At 38.7% G+C, this 17,975-nt stretch overlaps 1 protein-coding gene across 5 annotated transcripts in view; it reads right to left on the reverse strand.

Annotated features, from left to right (window-relative positions):
• ELOVL6 (ELOVL fatty acid elongase 6) overlaps positions 1-17,975 on the reverse strand; it is a 155,825-nt gene that overhangs the window by 8,308 nt on the left and 129,542 nt on the right. For all 5 annotated transcript variants that reach the window (XM_082389204.1, XM_082389203.1, XM_082389205.1 and 2 more), the window contains one exon: positions 12,345-12,496. In XM_082389204.1, coding sequence (XP_082245330.1) covers positions 12,345-12,496 — 152 coding nt within the window. The remainder of the gene's footprint in view (positions 1-12,344; positions 12,497-17,975) is intronic.

The raw sequence follows: 17,975 nt of genomic DNA on the forward strand, positions 1-17,975 counted from the left end.
AAGAAGTTACAATTGACAACACAGAAATACATAGGATCATAAGAGGCTATTACAAGCAACGATATGCCAATAAAATGGATAACCTAGAAGAAATGGACAAATTCTTAGAAAGGTACAAACTTCCAAGACTGAACCAGGAAGAAATAGAAAATATGAACAGACCAATCACAAGTAATGAAATTGAAACTGTGATTAAACTCTTCCAGCAAACAAAAGTTCAGGCCCAGATGGCTTTACAGGTGACTTCTATCAAACATTTAGAGAAGAGTTAACACCTATTCTTCTGAAACTATTCCAAAAATATTGCAGAGGAAGGAACACTCCCAAACTCCTTCTATGAGGCCACCATCACCCTGATACTAAAAACCAGACAAAGATACCACACACACACACACAAATTACAGGTCAATATCAATGATGAACATAGACAGAAAAATCCTCAACAAAATACTAGCAAACCAAATCCAATGATACATTAAAAGGATCATACACACCATGATCAAGTGGGATTTATCCCAGAGATGCAAGGATTTTTCAATATTTGCAAATCTATCATTGTGATACACCACATTAATAAACTGAAGAATAAAAACCAGATGATCATCTCAATAGAAAAAGCTTTTGACAAAGTTCAACACCCATTTATGATAAACTCTCCAGAATGTGGGCATAGAGGGAATACACCTCAACATAATAAAGGTCATATATGACAAACCCACAGCTAATATCATACTCAATGGTGAAAAGCTGAAATCATTTCCTCTAAGGGCAGGAACAAGACAAGAATGTTCATTCTCACCACTTTTATTCAACATAGTTTTGGAAGTCCTAGCCACAGCAACCAGAGGGAAAAAAAATAAAAGGAATACAAATTGGAAAAGAAGAAGTAAAACTGTCACTGTTTGCAGAGGACATGATACTATACATAGAGGATCCTAAAGATGCTACCAGAAAACTACTAGAGCTAATCAATGAATTTGGTAAAGTTGCAGGTTACAAAATTAATACACAGAAATTTGTTGCATTTGTATACACTAACAACAAAAGATCAGAAAGAGTAATACAGGAAACAATCCCATTTACCATCACATCAAAAAGAATAAAATACCTAGGAATAAACTTACCTAAGGAGGCAAAAGACCTGTACTCCAAAAACTATAAGATGCTGATGAAAGAAATTGAAGATGACACAAACAGATGGAAAGATATACCATGTTCTTGGATTGGAAGAATGAATATTGTCAAAATGACTATACTATTGAATGCAATCTACAGATTCAATGCAATTCCTATTAAATTACCAATGGCATTTTTCATAGACCTAGAACAAAAAATCTTAAAATTTATATGGAGACACAAAAGACCCCAAATAGCCAAAGCAATCCTGAGAAAGAAAAACGAAGCTGGAGGAATCAGGCTCCCTGACTTCAGACTATACTACAAGGCTACAGTCATCAAAACAGTATGGCACTGGCACAAAAAATCAACGGAACAGGATAGAAAGCCCAGAAATAAACCCACGCACCTATGGTCAATTAATCTATGACAAACGATGCAAGAATATACAATGGGGAAGAGACAGTCTCTTCAGTAAGTGGTGCTGGGAAAACTGGACAGCTACATGTAAAAGAATGACACTAGAGCATTCTTTAACACCATACACAAAAATAAACTCAAAATGGATTAAAGACCTAAATATAAGACTGGATACTATAAAACTCTTAGAGGAAAACATAGGGAGAACACTCTTTGACATAAATCACAGCAAAATCTTTTTTTGATCCAGCTCCTAGAGTAATGGAAATAAAAACAAAAATAAACAAATAGGACCTAATTAAACTTAAAAGCTTTTGCACAGCAAAGGAAACCACAAACAAAATGAAAAGACAACCCACAGAATGGGAGGAAATATTTGCAAATGAAGTGATCGACAGGGATTAATCTCCAAAATATACAAACAGCTCATGCAGCTCAATATCGAAATAACAACCCAATCAAAAAATGGGCAGTAGGTGTAAATAGACATTTCTCCAAAGAAGACATACAGATGGCCAAAAAGCACATGAAAAAATGCTCAACATCACTATAAGTATTAGAGAAATGCAAGTCAAAACTACAATGAGGTATGACCTCACACTGATCAGAATGGCCATCATCAAAAAGTCTACAAACAACACCTTTTTTTTTTAGATTCTACATGTAAGGAATATCATATATTTGTCTTTCTGTGTCTGACTTACTTCAGTCAGTATGACAATCTCTAGGTCCATCCATGTTGCTGCAAGTGGCATTATTTTGTACTTTTTTATGGCTGAGTAATCTTCCATTGTATATATGGAACTTATTTACAAAACAGAAGTACATTCACAGATGTAGAAAACAAACTTATGGTTACCAGGGGATAAGAGGGTGGAGGGATAAATTGAGAGATTGGGATTAACATATACATACTACTATATATAAAATAAATAACTAATAAGAACCTGCTGTATAGCACAGGGAGCTCTACTCAATACTCTGTAATGGGCTATATGGGAAAAGAATCTAAAAAAAAAAAAAGAGTGGAATATGTATATGTATAACTGATTCAGTTTGCTGTACACCTGAAACTAATACTACATTGTAAATCAACTATACTCCAATGACATTTTTTTAAAGTCTACAAACAATAAATGCTGGAGAGAGTATGGAGAAAAGGGAATCCTCCTACACTGTTGGTGGGAATGTAAATTGGTAGAGCCACCGTGGAGAACAGTATGGAGGTTCCTTAAAAAATGAAAAATAGAACTACCATATGATCCAGCAATCCCACTCCTGGGCATATATCCAGAAAAAAACATAATTTGAAAAGATACATGCACCCCAGTGTTTATTGCAGCACTATTACTATTTACTATAGCCAAGACATGGAAGCAACATAAATGTCCATTGACAGAGGAATGGATAAAGAAGATGTGGTACATATATACAATGGAATATTACTCAGTCATAAAAAGAATGAAATAATGCCATTTGCAGCAACATGGATGGACCTAGAGATTATCATATTAAGTGAAGTAAGTCAGACAGAGAAAGACAAATATCACATGGTATCACTTACATGTGGAATCTTAAAATGATACAAATGAACTTATTTACAAAACAGAAACAGACTTCGAAAACAAACTTATGGTTACCAAAGGGAAAAGGCAGGGGGAGGGATAAATTAGGAGTTTAAGATTAACAGATACACACTACTATATATAAAATAAATAATCAACAAGAACCTACTGTATAGCACAGGGAACTCTACTCAATACTCTGTAATAACTTATTTGGGAAAAGAACTTGAAAAAGAATGGTTATATGTATATTTATAAGTGAATCACTTTGCTGTACACTTGAAAATAACCCAACATTGTAAATCAACTATACACTAATATAAAATAAAAATTAAATTTAAAAAAATTAAATAAACAAAAGGCAAAAATAGGAAAGGAGAAAAAAATTTATCTTCTACTGTATTTACTGAAGAGGATAATAGGAATATTTTGGTACCAATGAATCAGGTGATAAAAAACTGAGAATGACACACATTTTTAATGGAATTAACTTTGAAAAAGCTTTCCAGGATCTATCCAAAATTTTACTAACATTATCCCCCTTGAAGAAAAAGGCCACTGTTTTTTCAGTCTAATGCTCTCCCACCTGAGCTATTTTGACTATCCAAAAGATCACTGTTTCTAAGGTAGAGAATTCATATTATAGAAGCAAGAATGGTGCTCAGGGAGTAGATGCTATTAATCTGCAGTGATTCTCTTAAAAGTCTAGGAATTCTGAAAAATATACTTTAGAACACTTACATAAAAATGGATGAAGAGCAAGCACAGTAACAAATACACCTGATTCCATTAACGAGTCCAAAAAAGAAAAAACATCTGCCTGCATAAATCCTGTTTCTGTCCCATATGAGACAGAAACAGGATTAATGCAGGCAGATGCTTCATTCTCTTTCCTATCTCTGTGGTTTTCAGATATGGGAAAAACCAATATCCTTCATGACCTTTGGTGAACTCGAACTTGACTTCTTTTTGTGTAACAAGGAGATCTAGGTGGTCCCTCTTCTTATTCTGAAATTTAATTAAGCACAAGGGAACTTAGTACTTACCCTTGTCTTATCCCTCATACTTCAAGGATGCCCTAAAACATCTCATACAAAGGAAGGTCAGATAATTCTGGATCTTGGAAAGACTTTTAAGGTTCTGATGGCTGTGGTTGGAATAATACAGGTGGTGCCCTATTCCATTCAGCAGGAGCTATTAGTTTATTTCCCTACTGAACTGTTAAACATTATTACTTCTTATAGTGCAAAACAAAACTACAATGAGGTATCACTTCACACCAATCAGAATGACTGTCATCAGGGAACCCTCCTACACTGTTGGTGCGAATGTAAATGGGTATAGCCATTATGGAGAACAATATGGAGGTTCCTCAAAAAAGTAAAAATAGAGACTTCCCTGGTGGCGCAGTGGATAAGACCCCACGCTCCCAGTGCAGGGGGCCCAGGTTTGATCCCTGGTCAGGGAACTAGATCACACATGCATGCCGCAACTAAGAGTTTGCATGCCACAACTAAGGAGCCTGCCTGCCACAACTAAGACCCGGCACAACCGAAAAAATAAATAAATAAATATTTAAAAAAGAAAAAGTAAAAATAGAGCTACCATATGACCCAGGAATATTGCTCCTGGGCATACATCCTGAAAAGACAAAATCTCTAATTCGAAAAGATACAGGCACCCCAGTGTCCACAGCCACACTATAAGCAACCCAAGTGTCCATCAACAGATGAAATGGATAAAGAAGATGTGGTGTATATATGTGATGGAATATTACTCAGCCATAAAAAAGAATGAAATATTGCCATTTGCAACAACATGGATGGACCTAAAGAATACCACACTAAGTGAAGTCAGACAAAGACGAATATTATATGCTGTCACATGTGGAATCTAAAATATATACAAATGAATTCATTTACCAAGCAAAAACAGACTCACAGACATACAAAACAAACTTATGGTTACCAAAGGGGAAAGTGGGGGCAGGGTGAGGGATAAGTTAGGTAAACAATAAAGATTTACTGTATAGCACAGGGAACTCTATTCAATATCTTGTAATAACCTATAATGGAAAAAAATCTGAAAAAAAAATAACTGAATCACTTTGCTGTATACCTGAAACTAACACAAGATTGTAAATCAGCTCTTCTTCAATAAAAAATAAAGTCAGCTGCTACCTAGGGAATATGAAAACAACAACAACAACAAAAAACAAACAAAATACCCCAACATTATTATTTCTTATTTGTTTAGAACAGAAAAGGAAAATTTCCAGCTGCTGCATTTCTGAACCTCTTATAAAATTTTCTTTGAAGTCCTCTTCTCTATTATGAGATGCCTAACATATTAAGCCTGTAAATGTCAGACCGACTAATAACGATCGATGGTGATGGTAACTCTCACTTGTATGCTTAAGGGACACAACTAGTGTTAGGAGACCTGGGGTCTACTTACTTATGTTACACTGTGCTATCTTTGTGTGCTTGTCAAAGATCCACTATTTCTGTGTAATTACTACTCTGCGCCTCCCTTCCTTCTATGGACTATAATGTAGGCACAGTAATTCCAGCCTACCTTTGTTCCCAGTGGAAAGAAGGTAGAAGTCCAAGGAATTGTACGTTAAAAACAAATTTATTCATTCGTAATTGAGATTTTTTTTATGAGTCTCTAAGTATTAACTACAATAAATATAAATCCTGTACAATATTCAAACATATTATAATAAAAGTTATTTGCCTTAAAGTAATGAGCATTTTAAATTTTAAATTCTTTAGATTTAATTTTAACTCTATCACCACTTTTATGTTAAAACTTAATTGTCTAAAGAACGATTTCAGTGTGGGAAGAGTGGTAGGGGACGAAACACAGACCATATTAGAATGGGCTAACACAGAAGCTACAAATCTGGAATTGAACATAGCTTTGTGTTTTTCCTGTCTGAGTCGGGGTGGTGGTCTCAGGCTTGATCTGAGACACACTAGGTGTTTCCATTTAATACGGGGAGGTGGGGGCAAAGGACATGTCATGAGATCTTCAAAATGAAATTAACTTAGATACACATAAGAATTTTTCTCAGAACAGATATGCAGGATGATAGATGGAGTGACAAAGATGAGGATCTTCCAGTAATGGCCCTGAGCCTCTCAGAAGTAGCATTCCAATGCCATATCAAGGTTACCGTCCCCAAGCAGGCCACCAACCCAGAGAAGGGTAGTTTTCCTTAGGTGAGAGGGAGCTGGTGGGGTTCCAGAAAGAGCTCCCCAAGATCTCTCATGGTTCTTTTGCTATCGCAGCTGAGATGCAACAGTCATGCAACTCTGGCAGTTATGAATTATTTTTCCTCTGGGGAAAACCACTTAATAACTCATTTAATTTGTCATGAGCCAGTTATACCAAGACGATGGCACTTCCAGGCCTGTCAAAAGCTACAGAGTGACCTAGAAATACAAACAAAAGATAGGGACTGTGGATGCAATGTTGGCCAACCAATCTTTCTTGGCCAAAGGTCCTGTTAGCATTATGGAAAGAATTTTGGCCAAGTGTAAGCAGTGGGACTTCTGACTCATGAACGTTTCGGCCGTGTCACATATCTTAGTTTCCTCTGGCTCATGTTCTTTACCAGTCTCTCTAACCTTTGGTTCAGCTATTTTCCGTCAAGAGCCAGCCTGCAGGCAGGACCTGGTGATCCCATACCTAAGTATTCCTCCTGAACTATGCCTTCTGCCCACGTGCTATTAAGTGCAGCCCTGTGTGCAGCTCTGGAGAAGTTCATGAGCATTTAGCAGCCCCGGGGCATGCATGGCCACCAAGAGATGGAGAGCCCACTGTGTGTGTGGTTTGTTACAGACGGCTGTGCTCCTCTCTTCTGAGAGTTAGCTGGAGCTCTGCTGAGTCAGAGTTTCAAAAACAATGACAAGCTCAACTGAGCAAGGACCTAGACTCAGAGCAGATGTTTCCAAGTTTTAACAAAACAAAATCTCAGCAGGTTTTAATATAATTCAAACAGTAGTCACTCAAAGATTTTGGCACACAAAGCAGGTCGGTGGCTCTCTTCCCCTTACTTATTCTAGTAGATTGTAGCCCTGGAATTCACTGAAATGAGCTCATTGTTCTCTGCTGACACAGAAAGCCCTTCTCGCTATTAAGAGGCTAGTGAAGGGGGAATGTTAGTGTTTAACAGGCACAGAGCTTTCCGTTGGGGAAGATAAAACTGCTGGAGATGGATGGTGGTGATGGTTGCACAACGATGCAAATGTCCTTAATGCTGCAGCCTTGTACACTTAGAAATGGCAAAGTTTATGTATGTTTTGCCACAATAAAAAACTACTTCAGTGAAAACTGCAGGCATGCAGGTTTTGGGGGGGAAATAGAGTTTCAGTATTGAACATTGAAGAACTGTTCTTTTTTTCTCACAAGACCTTTTCTTTCTGGTACACATAGGGAGTCCAGAATCTTAGAGAATTGAAAAGAAGAATTGAAAAGAAGAATAAGGAAAATTCTAAGTAATCCAAATGCATAAAGCTTTCTTGATTAAATAGTAGTGACAAAGTTTTTTAAGGGTGAAAAACAGGGAAGGAATTTAACTTCTCAAACGAACAAAAAACCATCCAAGCACACATGTTCACTAAATTAGGTGAACTGATTTTTGGATCTGTTTTGATTCAGCAGTTTACTTTGGGAAGACTGCTATCAAGTGAGCTCCAGGATATTTGAAAGAGAACAAGTCATATTTTAGAAATGAAAAAGGGTACTCAGACCATGAAAATATCGGATCTGAAATTACATGAAGAATTGGTGTCACACACTAGCCTCATTATTTTTGAGCTGTGTCAAGTTTGGGATTTAATTTTTTTTCAGCTCTTCAGCCCATTGTCAACACTTCAATCTGACGTTTGAAGTGTGAAGGAATGGATTGTTTGATAACCAACCTATAAACTATTGTGGTGAATGAGGCTTCTCCAGGGAAAGCAATGATCAAGCCAGTGGCACAGGGGACTAGAGTACAGCTCCTTTGGGCTCAAGAGGGAACAGAATTGTGTCCAATTACAAGGTCTACATGGGGGCAGGAGGTAGTGGCATGTTCGGGTCTAGATTAGTTAAGACAGGTGATTCACTAACATCCTCAGGACCAACAACACTCCAACAAGACAGAGGATTATAGCACAAGTACCTCTGAGTGATGCACTAACAGTTCTCATCCACGAATCCTAACTTGTCCACCACCTTAAGACGTTGGTGTCCATCTGGAGTGGAAGCTGGGAGGACAGACAGCACAGGGCTACTTACGTTGTTGAAGGAAAATGACCACTATGAGTGGGTTAGGGTGGCTCTTCAATATATTATTCCTTCAAAAGGTAAAAGGGACTATTTTATTCTCAAGTCCCTCAAACACAACTGGGTAAAACTCAGAACACAGACAAGCAGTCCTGGCAGGGAAAGGCACTTCTAGAAGCAAAGACTGAAGTAGCTCCTTTGCAATTTGAGGCTTAAAGGCCAGAAGCATAGAGGCACATTTTCTGATTTAAAAAAAAAAGTACTTGTTGAGGGTAGGGAGGTGGAAATTGTAAAGGTGTTCGGGGTGGTATGTAAGGGGAGTCAAGTTTCACACATTTACTGTATTCATGTATCTGTAGTCAATTTTTCATCAAAAACACAGGGGGGATTCATAAGGATACTTATTATACAGAATAAAGTATAGGGGTCAAGGGGATATGATATCTCTCAGTTTGAATAATTCTCTAACTTTAATAATATATGAATTTATTTGAAAGGAAATGTCACAAAAACCCAAGAGAAAAAATACATGCTCACATTCTCAGACCAACACCAGTTTCAGGAAAAGTGATCTGACTCAGAGACTCTATGACTCTAAATGAAGAAAGAATCACTATGAGAAATGTAGCTGGCAAGACAATCTTTTCTTTTATTCATACATGAAGACACAAAATTGAAATATCCTCATAGAATTTTGAAATTCCTAAAAAACACATCTGTAGACTTTTAGGCATTGTCTGTAGCTCCAAGTCTGAAAAACACTTCTCTGGCCTAAGACGTTGCAGCTAGTGGTCCTAATTCAAATACTAAAAATAGCTGCCTGGGGGCCTGGTTCATTAAATTCATATTATAAATTTCTTTTTTTGATAAAGTAGCAATTCCATTTCAATGTTTTAAATGCCTGGCCCATGGTAGGTGCTTAGTATAAATTTATTAAAGGACCCACACACCTATGGTCAATTAATCTTTGACAAAGGAGGCAAGAATATACAATGGGAAGGGGTGTGGGGAAGTTGGACAGCCACACGTAAATCAATGAAGTTAGAACACACCCTCTCACCATACACAAAAATAAACTCAAAATGGCTTAAAGACGTAAATATAAGACATGACACCGTAAAACTTAGGCAAAACATTCTCTGACATAAATCTTACCAATGTTTTCTTAGGTCAGTCTCCCAGGGCAATAGAAATAAAAGCAAAAGTAAACAAATGGGACCTAATCAAACTTACAAGCTTTTGCACAGCAAAGGAAACCATAAACAGAACGAAAAGACAACCTACAGACTGGGAGAAAATATTTGCAAATGATGTGACCAACAAGGGCTTAATCTCCAAAATATACAAACAGCTCATACAACTCAACAACAAAAAAACAACCCAATTGAAAAATGGGCAGAAGATGTAAATAGACATTTCTCCAAAGAAGACATACAGATGACCAACAGGCACATGAAAAGATGCTCAACATTGCTAATTATTAGAGAAATGCAAATCGAAACTGCAATGATGTACCACCTCACACCAGTCAGAATGGCCATAATTAAAAAGTCTATAAATAACAAATGCTGGAAAGTATGTGGACAAAAGGGAACCCTCCTACATTGTCGGTGGGAATGTAAATTGGTACAGCCATTATGGAGAACAGTATGGAAGTTCCTTAAAAAACTAAAAATAGAGCTACCATATGATCCAGCAATCCCACTCTTGGGCATAGAGTCAGACAAAACTATAATTCAAAAAGATACATGCACACCTATGTTCAGAGCAGCACTATTCACAATAGCCAAGACATGGAAACAACCTAAATGTCCATCAACAGATGAACAGATAAAGAAGATGTGGTACATATATACAATGGAATACTACTCAGCCATAAAAAACAAAATATTGCCATTTCCAGCAACATGGATGGGACTAGAGATTATCATACTAAGTGAAGAAAGTCAGAAAGAGAAAGACAAATACCATATGATATCACTTATATGTAGAATCTAAAATATAACACAAATGAACTTATCTACGAAACAGAAACAAACTCACAGACATAGAGAACACACTCGTGGTTGCCAAGGGGAAGGGGTGGGCGGGGGAAGGATGGAGTGCGAGTTTGGGGTTAGCAGATGCAAACTATTATATATAGGATGGATAAACAACGAGGTCCTATTGTATAGCACAGGGAACTATATTCAAAATCCTGTGATAAACCATAATGGAAAAGAATATATAAAAAAAGAATGTTTAGGTATGTATAACTGAATCACTTTGCTGTATAGCAGAAATTAACACAACATTGTAAATCAACTATACTTCAATAAAAAATAAATTTAAAAAATTTATTAAAGGAATAAATGAATGAACCCATACTAATGCATTTCACTCTAAGACTGTTTTCACAGGCTCTGTGTGTGAGCGCTAAAGTTTTTTCCCCCCACCCCCGCTGCTCTTCCTTTGTCTTTGACCTGGGAAGACAGTGGTCAAACCAACAGTTCAAACCAATTGTCAGCACTCTGTAGGCATCAGGCTACAGCCTGTGGTGGAGAGTGGATATAGGTGGCGGATGCACACGTCGGAGAAACGTCATATCCACTGTGAACAGACACAGACACAAACTAGGGGCACCTTTCAGAAAGACTTGATAGCTAATACTGCAGGTGGCTTATAGTGAAATTACGACCTCTAACCCCCTTTTTAGGAGAAACAGGAGACGGAACACAATCTATAAATAAAAATTTTGAACTAAGTAAGCCAATTCTTAACTCCAGATAAAACATTAAGAAACCCAGAGGGGGCTTCCCTGGTCGCGCAGTGGTTGAGAATCTGCCTGCCAATGCAGGAGACACGGGTTCGAGCCCTGGTCTGGGAAGAGCCCACATGCCGCGGAGCAACTGGGCCCGTGCGCCACAACTACTGAGCCTGCGCGTCTGGAGCCTGTGCTCCGCAACAAGAGAGGCCGCGATAGTGAGAGGCCCGCGCACCGCGATGAAGAGTGGCCCCCGCTTGCCGCAACTAGAGGAAGCCCTCGCACAGAAACGAAGACACAACACAGCCAAAATAAATAAATAAATAAATAATAATTAAAGGTGCTAATAATTAAAAAAAAAAAAAGAAACCCAGAGGATGGACAGGCGTCCCCTAAGGATATGTACCAGTTTGTGAGATGCTGGCCAGCACTGCTCATGGATGAACTCAGAGCTTATTATCACTGGTGGATCCCTTTCTCTGGCAATAGAGATATTTTCCTGGGGAACCGTGTCTTTGTCAAACACTTGCTACTTAATTTTTCACTGTTTCTGCTAACTTGTGCCACACTTACATTAAGACTATTAAAGAGTTAAAGGAAAAACCTTAGGAATCTACATATATAGATTTTGGATTAATTTCTAGCCCCAGTATTTTGGATTAGTTTCTAGAAGATGAACTACATTTCCCTAAGGCCTATTTCTTTGATGATTAAAATTAAACAACACCAGAAACTAACACTTAATATTTCGTTAATGAGAACATGAGGATACCCAAACAAAAAGCTGAATTTCCTAGTCTGCGTCCAAACTCCAGAGCTGAAATTACGCTTCGATGTGGGACTGGGAAATAGCTGTGTGGCTAACTTTTCCCAATATTCTAATATTAGCTCAGCTGTTAATGGCCTCAGAGAAGGGGCTGGGTAGATGTTATAAGCCTCTGGAAGTGTGTTTTCAGTAAGGCTTGGATACGTGCATGTTCTATGTAAACTATTCTGCTCTTCTTATTCAATGTACAATTATTTAAAAGGAGGGAAGGAGGGGAGAGAAAAAAAACAGTGGAAGTTAGTCAAGAACGCAAATTCATTCATTGTAACTTTCCTGCAACCAGTAAAACAGGACCTTCAAATTATTTCTTTGTTCGTTTTTCCATAAATATTGTGGGTGTGTAGCTACAAAGGGGTGGGGGTTTGGGGGAGGAAATGTAAGGAGAGAAGACACTCACCTAGTTCGGGTGCTTTGCTTAGCACAAATGCATAAGCCCAGAATTTGCTGACAGGTCCATTGTAAAAACCCTGGTCACAAACTGAATGCTTCAGGCCTTTGGTCATCAAAATGTACACCATATAAGCACCAGTTCGAAGAGCACCGAATATACTTCATAATGAAAAGAGAAAAGAAACAACATTCAGGAAAATAATTTCACATCTGACATTAACCATTCTTAGAAGACTGCCATCGGCAGGAAATAGGTAGAGAGGCATCACGTCATTTGCATTTACCCAGAAGCATTTAAAAATGTTTTGTAAACAAGAGTAGGAAAATTCCTCAGTGCTTTCTTCTGAAGGCCATGCCACTTATTCTGCACCAGTGTTCCAAAAAGAGGTCATGGAAAAGGGGAATGGATCCAGGGCAGGATCTCAAGAATTCTGATAACCTTTGTTTTTCAGCTTGAGAACTATCCCTTGGGATGAGATGGGGTTGGCTGAAAACTCCTGGAATTATCTCAGTTCTGTCCTTTGTCCAATCATTCTCCAAATCGCCTGGCTCTGTTCCCTGAATCTCTCTCTCTATTCCGTCTTTCTCACAGAAGCCAGAGGAAGAAGGCTTAGCTCTGCTGTCAGAACCCCCCCTCCACCCGCCGAAGTCCATCCAGGTTCACGCCCCTGAGCTCCCATAACCATTCACTGACACCGCTCCAACACTGTCCTTCAATGCCCTGTATTGTATTTGCCTCTACATAGGCGTGGGTGCTCAAAGACTGTTGAAAAAGTGAGATTGTTGAAAAGAAAACTGACATATGGACTTGTTATCAAGGAACTGCTAAGGAAACAGGAGAGCTCTGGAGTGTGTTGAGCTCAATGATGTAACATGAAGTATGAAAGGACTTGGCAACTGGAACAGGCAACCTCCGTCACGTAGTGAACCCCGTACGCATGTGTCCCAGAGTTCACAAGCCACGTGCATGACTGAAAGGAGAGCTGGCTGACCATGGGGGGGAGATGTGTTTACCCATCCTATTTCTGGCAGCACTCCCTTTTTAGGTTCTAAAAGTCAGTTAGCATAGAAAACAAATTTATGGTTACCAAAGGGGAAAAGGGGGTGGGGGAGGGATAAATTAGGAGTTTGGGATTAGCAGATACACACTACTATATATAAAATACACACCAAGCTCCTACTGTATAGCACAGGGAACTATATTCAGTATCTTATCATAAACCATATTGGAAAAGACTATGAAAAAGAATAATATATGTGTGTGTATAACTGAATCACTTTGCTGTACCCCAGAAACTAACATAACATTGTAACTCAACTATGCTCCAATTAAAAAAGGAAAATTAAATTAAAAACAGTCAGGAGATAAACTAGTGAACAGCTACTTAAATGAGCAGCAACCTCACCCAACAGGGAAATAGGAGTTTTCTTTCTTTTCAGAGGCATTATCATTTATTTAAAATGTCTTAAGTGCTGCCCCCGACTAAGTCATTCCACTAGGCTACCCCGTCCACAAACATGCATCCACCAGCGAGAACTAAAGGTCAACTCTGCACAGAACCAAGGTAATGAAGTTAAATTCCTGGCAACTGTCTATTAAGTGGGGATTTTGTGAGTAGCTTCTCTAATGACATATGGCCTACATTAAACAGAGTGACTCTTTCCAACATATAAAACAATCCTGCATAGGATTATTGGTATGATTTTACATTTGTAGATCTTGTTTAATCCTTCAGTGTCTCCCCGCTGTACTTAGAATGTAACCCCCAACTCCTTAGTGGGACCTGCAAGGCTCTGAATGACCCACCTTCCTTCCTGCCATTCTCTTCCCACTCACTGTGAGCCAATCATTCCAACACTTTCTGATCCTTTCAGTTTTCTGCCTTTTCCTCTTCTTAGGGAGCTTTTCTTCCCCATGTTCACTTGAAGGCTGCTCCTTTTCACTTTCTTGTCTCAAAGAAATGTCCCCTCCTGCTGGAATGACCTAAGCCTTTACAGTCAATAAGCTGTCCCGATTTGGGAATGGGGAGTTGGATTTCATTGGGAACGTCAGGTAATGGAGATTTTGCCGTCTTTCCTGAATTGATTTTTCATGGTTTGTCTTTACCTCACCAGATGATGGCTAAATTTTCATAGGAAAAGTTGCCACCATCACCAAATTAAGATTATTAGCAAACTGGGGACTGACTTGCTGCTATGGAAGGTATTATGGAAATATGGATATGGCATGTCTATTGCATACAGAGCAGACACTGTTGGTTGCCTATTCAAGGGCCAAGTCCCTTTCTCCTTCTCCGTGTTGAAAGAACCCTGATTTTGTCCAGGTTCTCCCAACTCATGATTCCCCTAAGGAAGGTGACCTTATCTTCAATTTAGGAATAAATCCTAATTACCTAAGCAAGTTTTAGTAACTTCCCACTTCCCACTTCCCTTACCAGTGATTTGTTAAGATGGGCACTGACCCAATTCTAGCCAATGTGGTGTGAGGAGGGGGCTGCTGGGGGCCTTTTTGGGAAAGGTTTCCTTACTCATTACCACATATTGCTTGGAAGTGCAAGCCATCTTGCAACCAGGAGGGAGCTACCTTGAGGACAAAGCTAAGTCAGAGAGGATGGCAAAGTATTCCTTCAAGATGTGACTGAGCTGCTGAGTTAACCAATCTTTCAGTGACCCCATCACAAGACTTCTCATTTTGGGGATAAAACTTCCTTACTGTATAAGCTATTTGGAGTTTTGCTTTTTATTATTTACACCCCAAAGCATCCCAGCAGACACAACACACCAGAGACTTCAGGAGACTTTTGAATACTAGTTAACATTTGGTAGCTATCAAATCTTGGCCAACCCAATACATCTAGTCATAGACACTGCTGGTGAACTACTTACTGTATCAGTTATCTGCCTTTCATAGACCAGTGGGAGATATGTCAGTGACTTTTGTACACGCCAAAAGGAAAGAAACACACAAATGACACACTTTCACTATGCATCGGTCTCTGCTCCTTAGCCCCAGACCTATGACTTTTCTGAACCATCAGTACGTTGTAGGGACCATGTCTCTCCCCACTGAGTCAAGCCCACCACACCCAGGAAGCTGAGCCCTTCCTCTACTATATTTTGCTGCTAGACTGTGTGCTTCACACATGATCAGAGTAGATCCAAGGAAAGTAACTTTGGAATAATTACTACCTTTTTATCTTCCTGAGTCTCAAAACTCATTGTAGTTTAACTATACCTAATTTCTTAAGTATTGGCACAGCTATTAATCCTTTCATTTGTTAAATATTTATTGGCAATGTTCTAGATGCTGGGGTGACAAGAATCAATACACTGACCCTGGCTGCTGCTGCTGCAAGACTTCGGAGGAGGTGGTATTGGAGTTAGGCATAAATACGTATCCAAACTTTGAGGGTTAGGGCACGAGGAGGTCATTTCAGAGCACTGCAGAATTGAAAGTTTAGGTATCATGGTGACCCACAACATTACTGGCAACAAGAGCATAGCACATATTATTGTCCCATATCTGGACATAAGCCTCACTCCCTAAGCTCTGAACAATAAGGCTGACTCAAAACAGAGGACAGTGCATTTTTCAGGGAAACCCTCAGTGCCAGCCATTGGGCCTATGTGTCTGAGGGCAAAGGCGCTTTGTTGTGATGTGACAATGCTACTGCTGGGGAGCTGTAGGGGAGCTGCTTGGCCAGGGGGATGATTGTTATTTGTGGGAAGCCAGTAGCTCTGCCTCTGGCACATCTCAGCCACTGTACGCTTTGGAACCATACAGCTTTTTGTTAAAACTGGGCACAGGGCACAGGGTCCTTAGACTGTGATACTTAAAGGGAGCAAACATTTTTTCCTCCCTAAGTCACATCATCTTGATGTGATGCAAGAGACAAATATGCAGCTTATGTTCTGCTCTGCCCAGTCCTTACTCATACTTCTGGCGGATATTACTAATCAATCTTGACATACTCTCTGGCCATGCCTGGACATTGCATCAACGTTCCCAACCAGTATAAGCCACTACCAATAGATTAGAGCTGCAAACGTTAATCACAGTGCTCTCATTTACTAGCTTAATGACTGGACAAATTACTTAACCTCTCTAAGTCTTTATTCATCTGAAATAATAATCATACCTAACTTGTAAATTAGTTCTATGAATTTTGTAGAACCATGTAAGTAAGGTATTTAGTTAGCGTAGAGCCTCTAATATATAGGTGCTGAATAAAACAGTTTTTATTGTACTATTATTATTGTATTACTATTTATTGCTGTTATTATTGCTGCTTTACTTGGTCTGTCCTTCAATGTTGAAAATCACTTTTAACTCTCATCTCACTTTATCAGGTAAGAGCGGTTAAGTCTAATTATCCCTAATCGAAAGTCAAGGAAACTGATATACTGAGAATTTGATTTGCACTAATGATTATTCCTGTTATTAAGTGTTTTATTGTTAAGTGTTTATTAAGTGTTTTATTTCATGAGCCAACTTTTCACAAAATAAGTGATAGCAAGTTCACAGTAGAATGTGAAATGAGCATTTCCTATAGAACATGTTGAGGGAGAGATTGTTGATATAGAAAAGCATCTGGTTCATATGAAATTTATCTTTCGATCAGATGATAAAGGTTATTCTAAATCTAGGGCCTCAAAGAGGCCGAGAGTCTGGGCCACTGTGTTTAATGAGGGCAGATGACTACTTACTGCATCATACCCCTTTTCTAGCTGTTAAGGTCACAAGAGCATCTTTTTTTTTTTTTTTTTAAAGAGATACATCATTTTTCCTACCAAAATCTAGTTTCAATTATAACAGTTAATGGTAGAGCTCAGTGGAGGGTGCAGTGGATGTTTCTGCCCCCTTTAGCTATGTTAGGCACAATGCAGCAAGGAGATCTGGAGGAGATCACAGCCTGATTAACTGAGGTGCTTCTTCTCTATCAGATGTTCTGGATTTCTGGTCCAGAAGAAGCCTGTTTCATCATCATTAATCATTTGCCACGGATGTACTCAAGGAAGTGCCAAGAATGCCCATCGGACTGTTACTGTGATACTCTGGGGGCGGGGATAGGAACCTTCTATTCTGTACCATACGCATTTCTGCATTGTTTGACTATTTTAAAGCAAGCAGATATTAGATTGACAAGTTAAAAAATATATTTTTTAAATAGGTGCCTAGTTACAATTTATACATTGAATAAATAATCACAATGATACTAGCTTGCAACTTCTTAGTATGAGGTTGAGATACAACACTAATCCCTGATCAACCCATGGATGACACACTGGCACTGGGACTGGCGAAGAAAAACTGACTTATTTATTGAATCAACACCTATGTCATCAACATCCGCCAAGTGTCAGATATTATAGTACTCACTGGGTCAGCGAGAGTCTCTACAGCTCATTGTAGGAGACAATAAACATGTAAATAAACAAATATATGTGTATTGTAGAAACAAATTTCAAATTCTGATGGAACAATTCATGGTGTAAGTGCTGGGGTCCTTTCTAAAAAAGCTTGAGAGATATGGCTAATCTTCTTTCAAACCCACACTCTGACTATGAGGTCTGACTATGTATTTACTTGAGAAAAAGTTAAATAACCCTGTATTCTAGCCTTCCAATTTTAGTGCCA

This window comes from Balaenoptera borealis, assembly GCF_965194805.1.
Source record: "Balaenoptera borealis genome assembly, chromosome: 4".
Classification (NCBI taxonomy): Eukaryota; Metazoa; Chordata; class Mammalia; order Artiodactyla; family Balaenopteridae; genus Balaenoptera; species Balaenoptera borealis.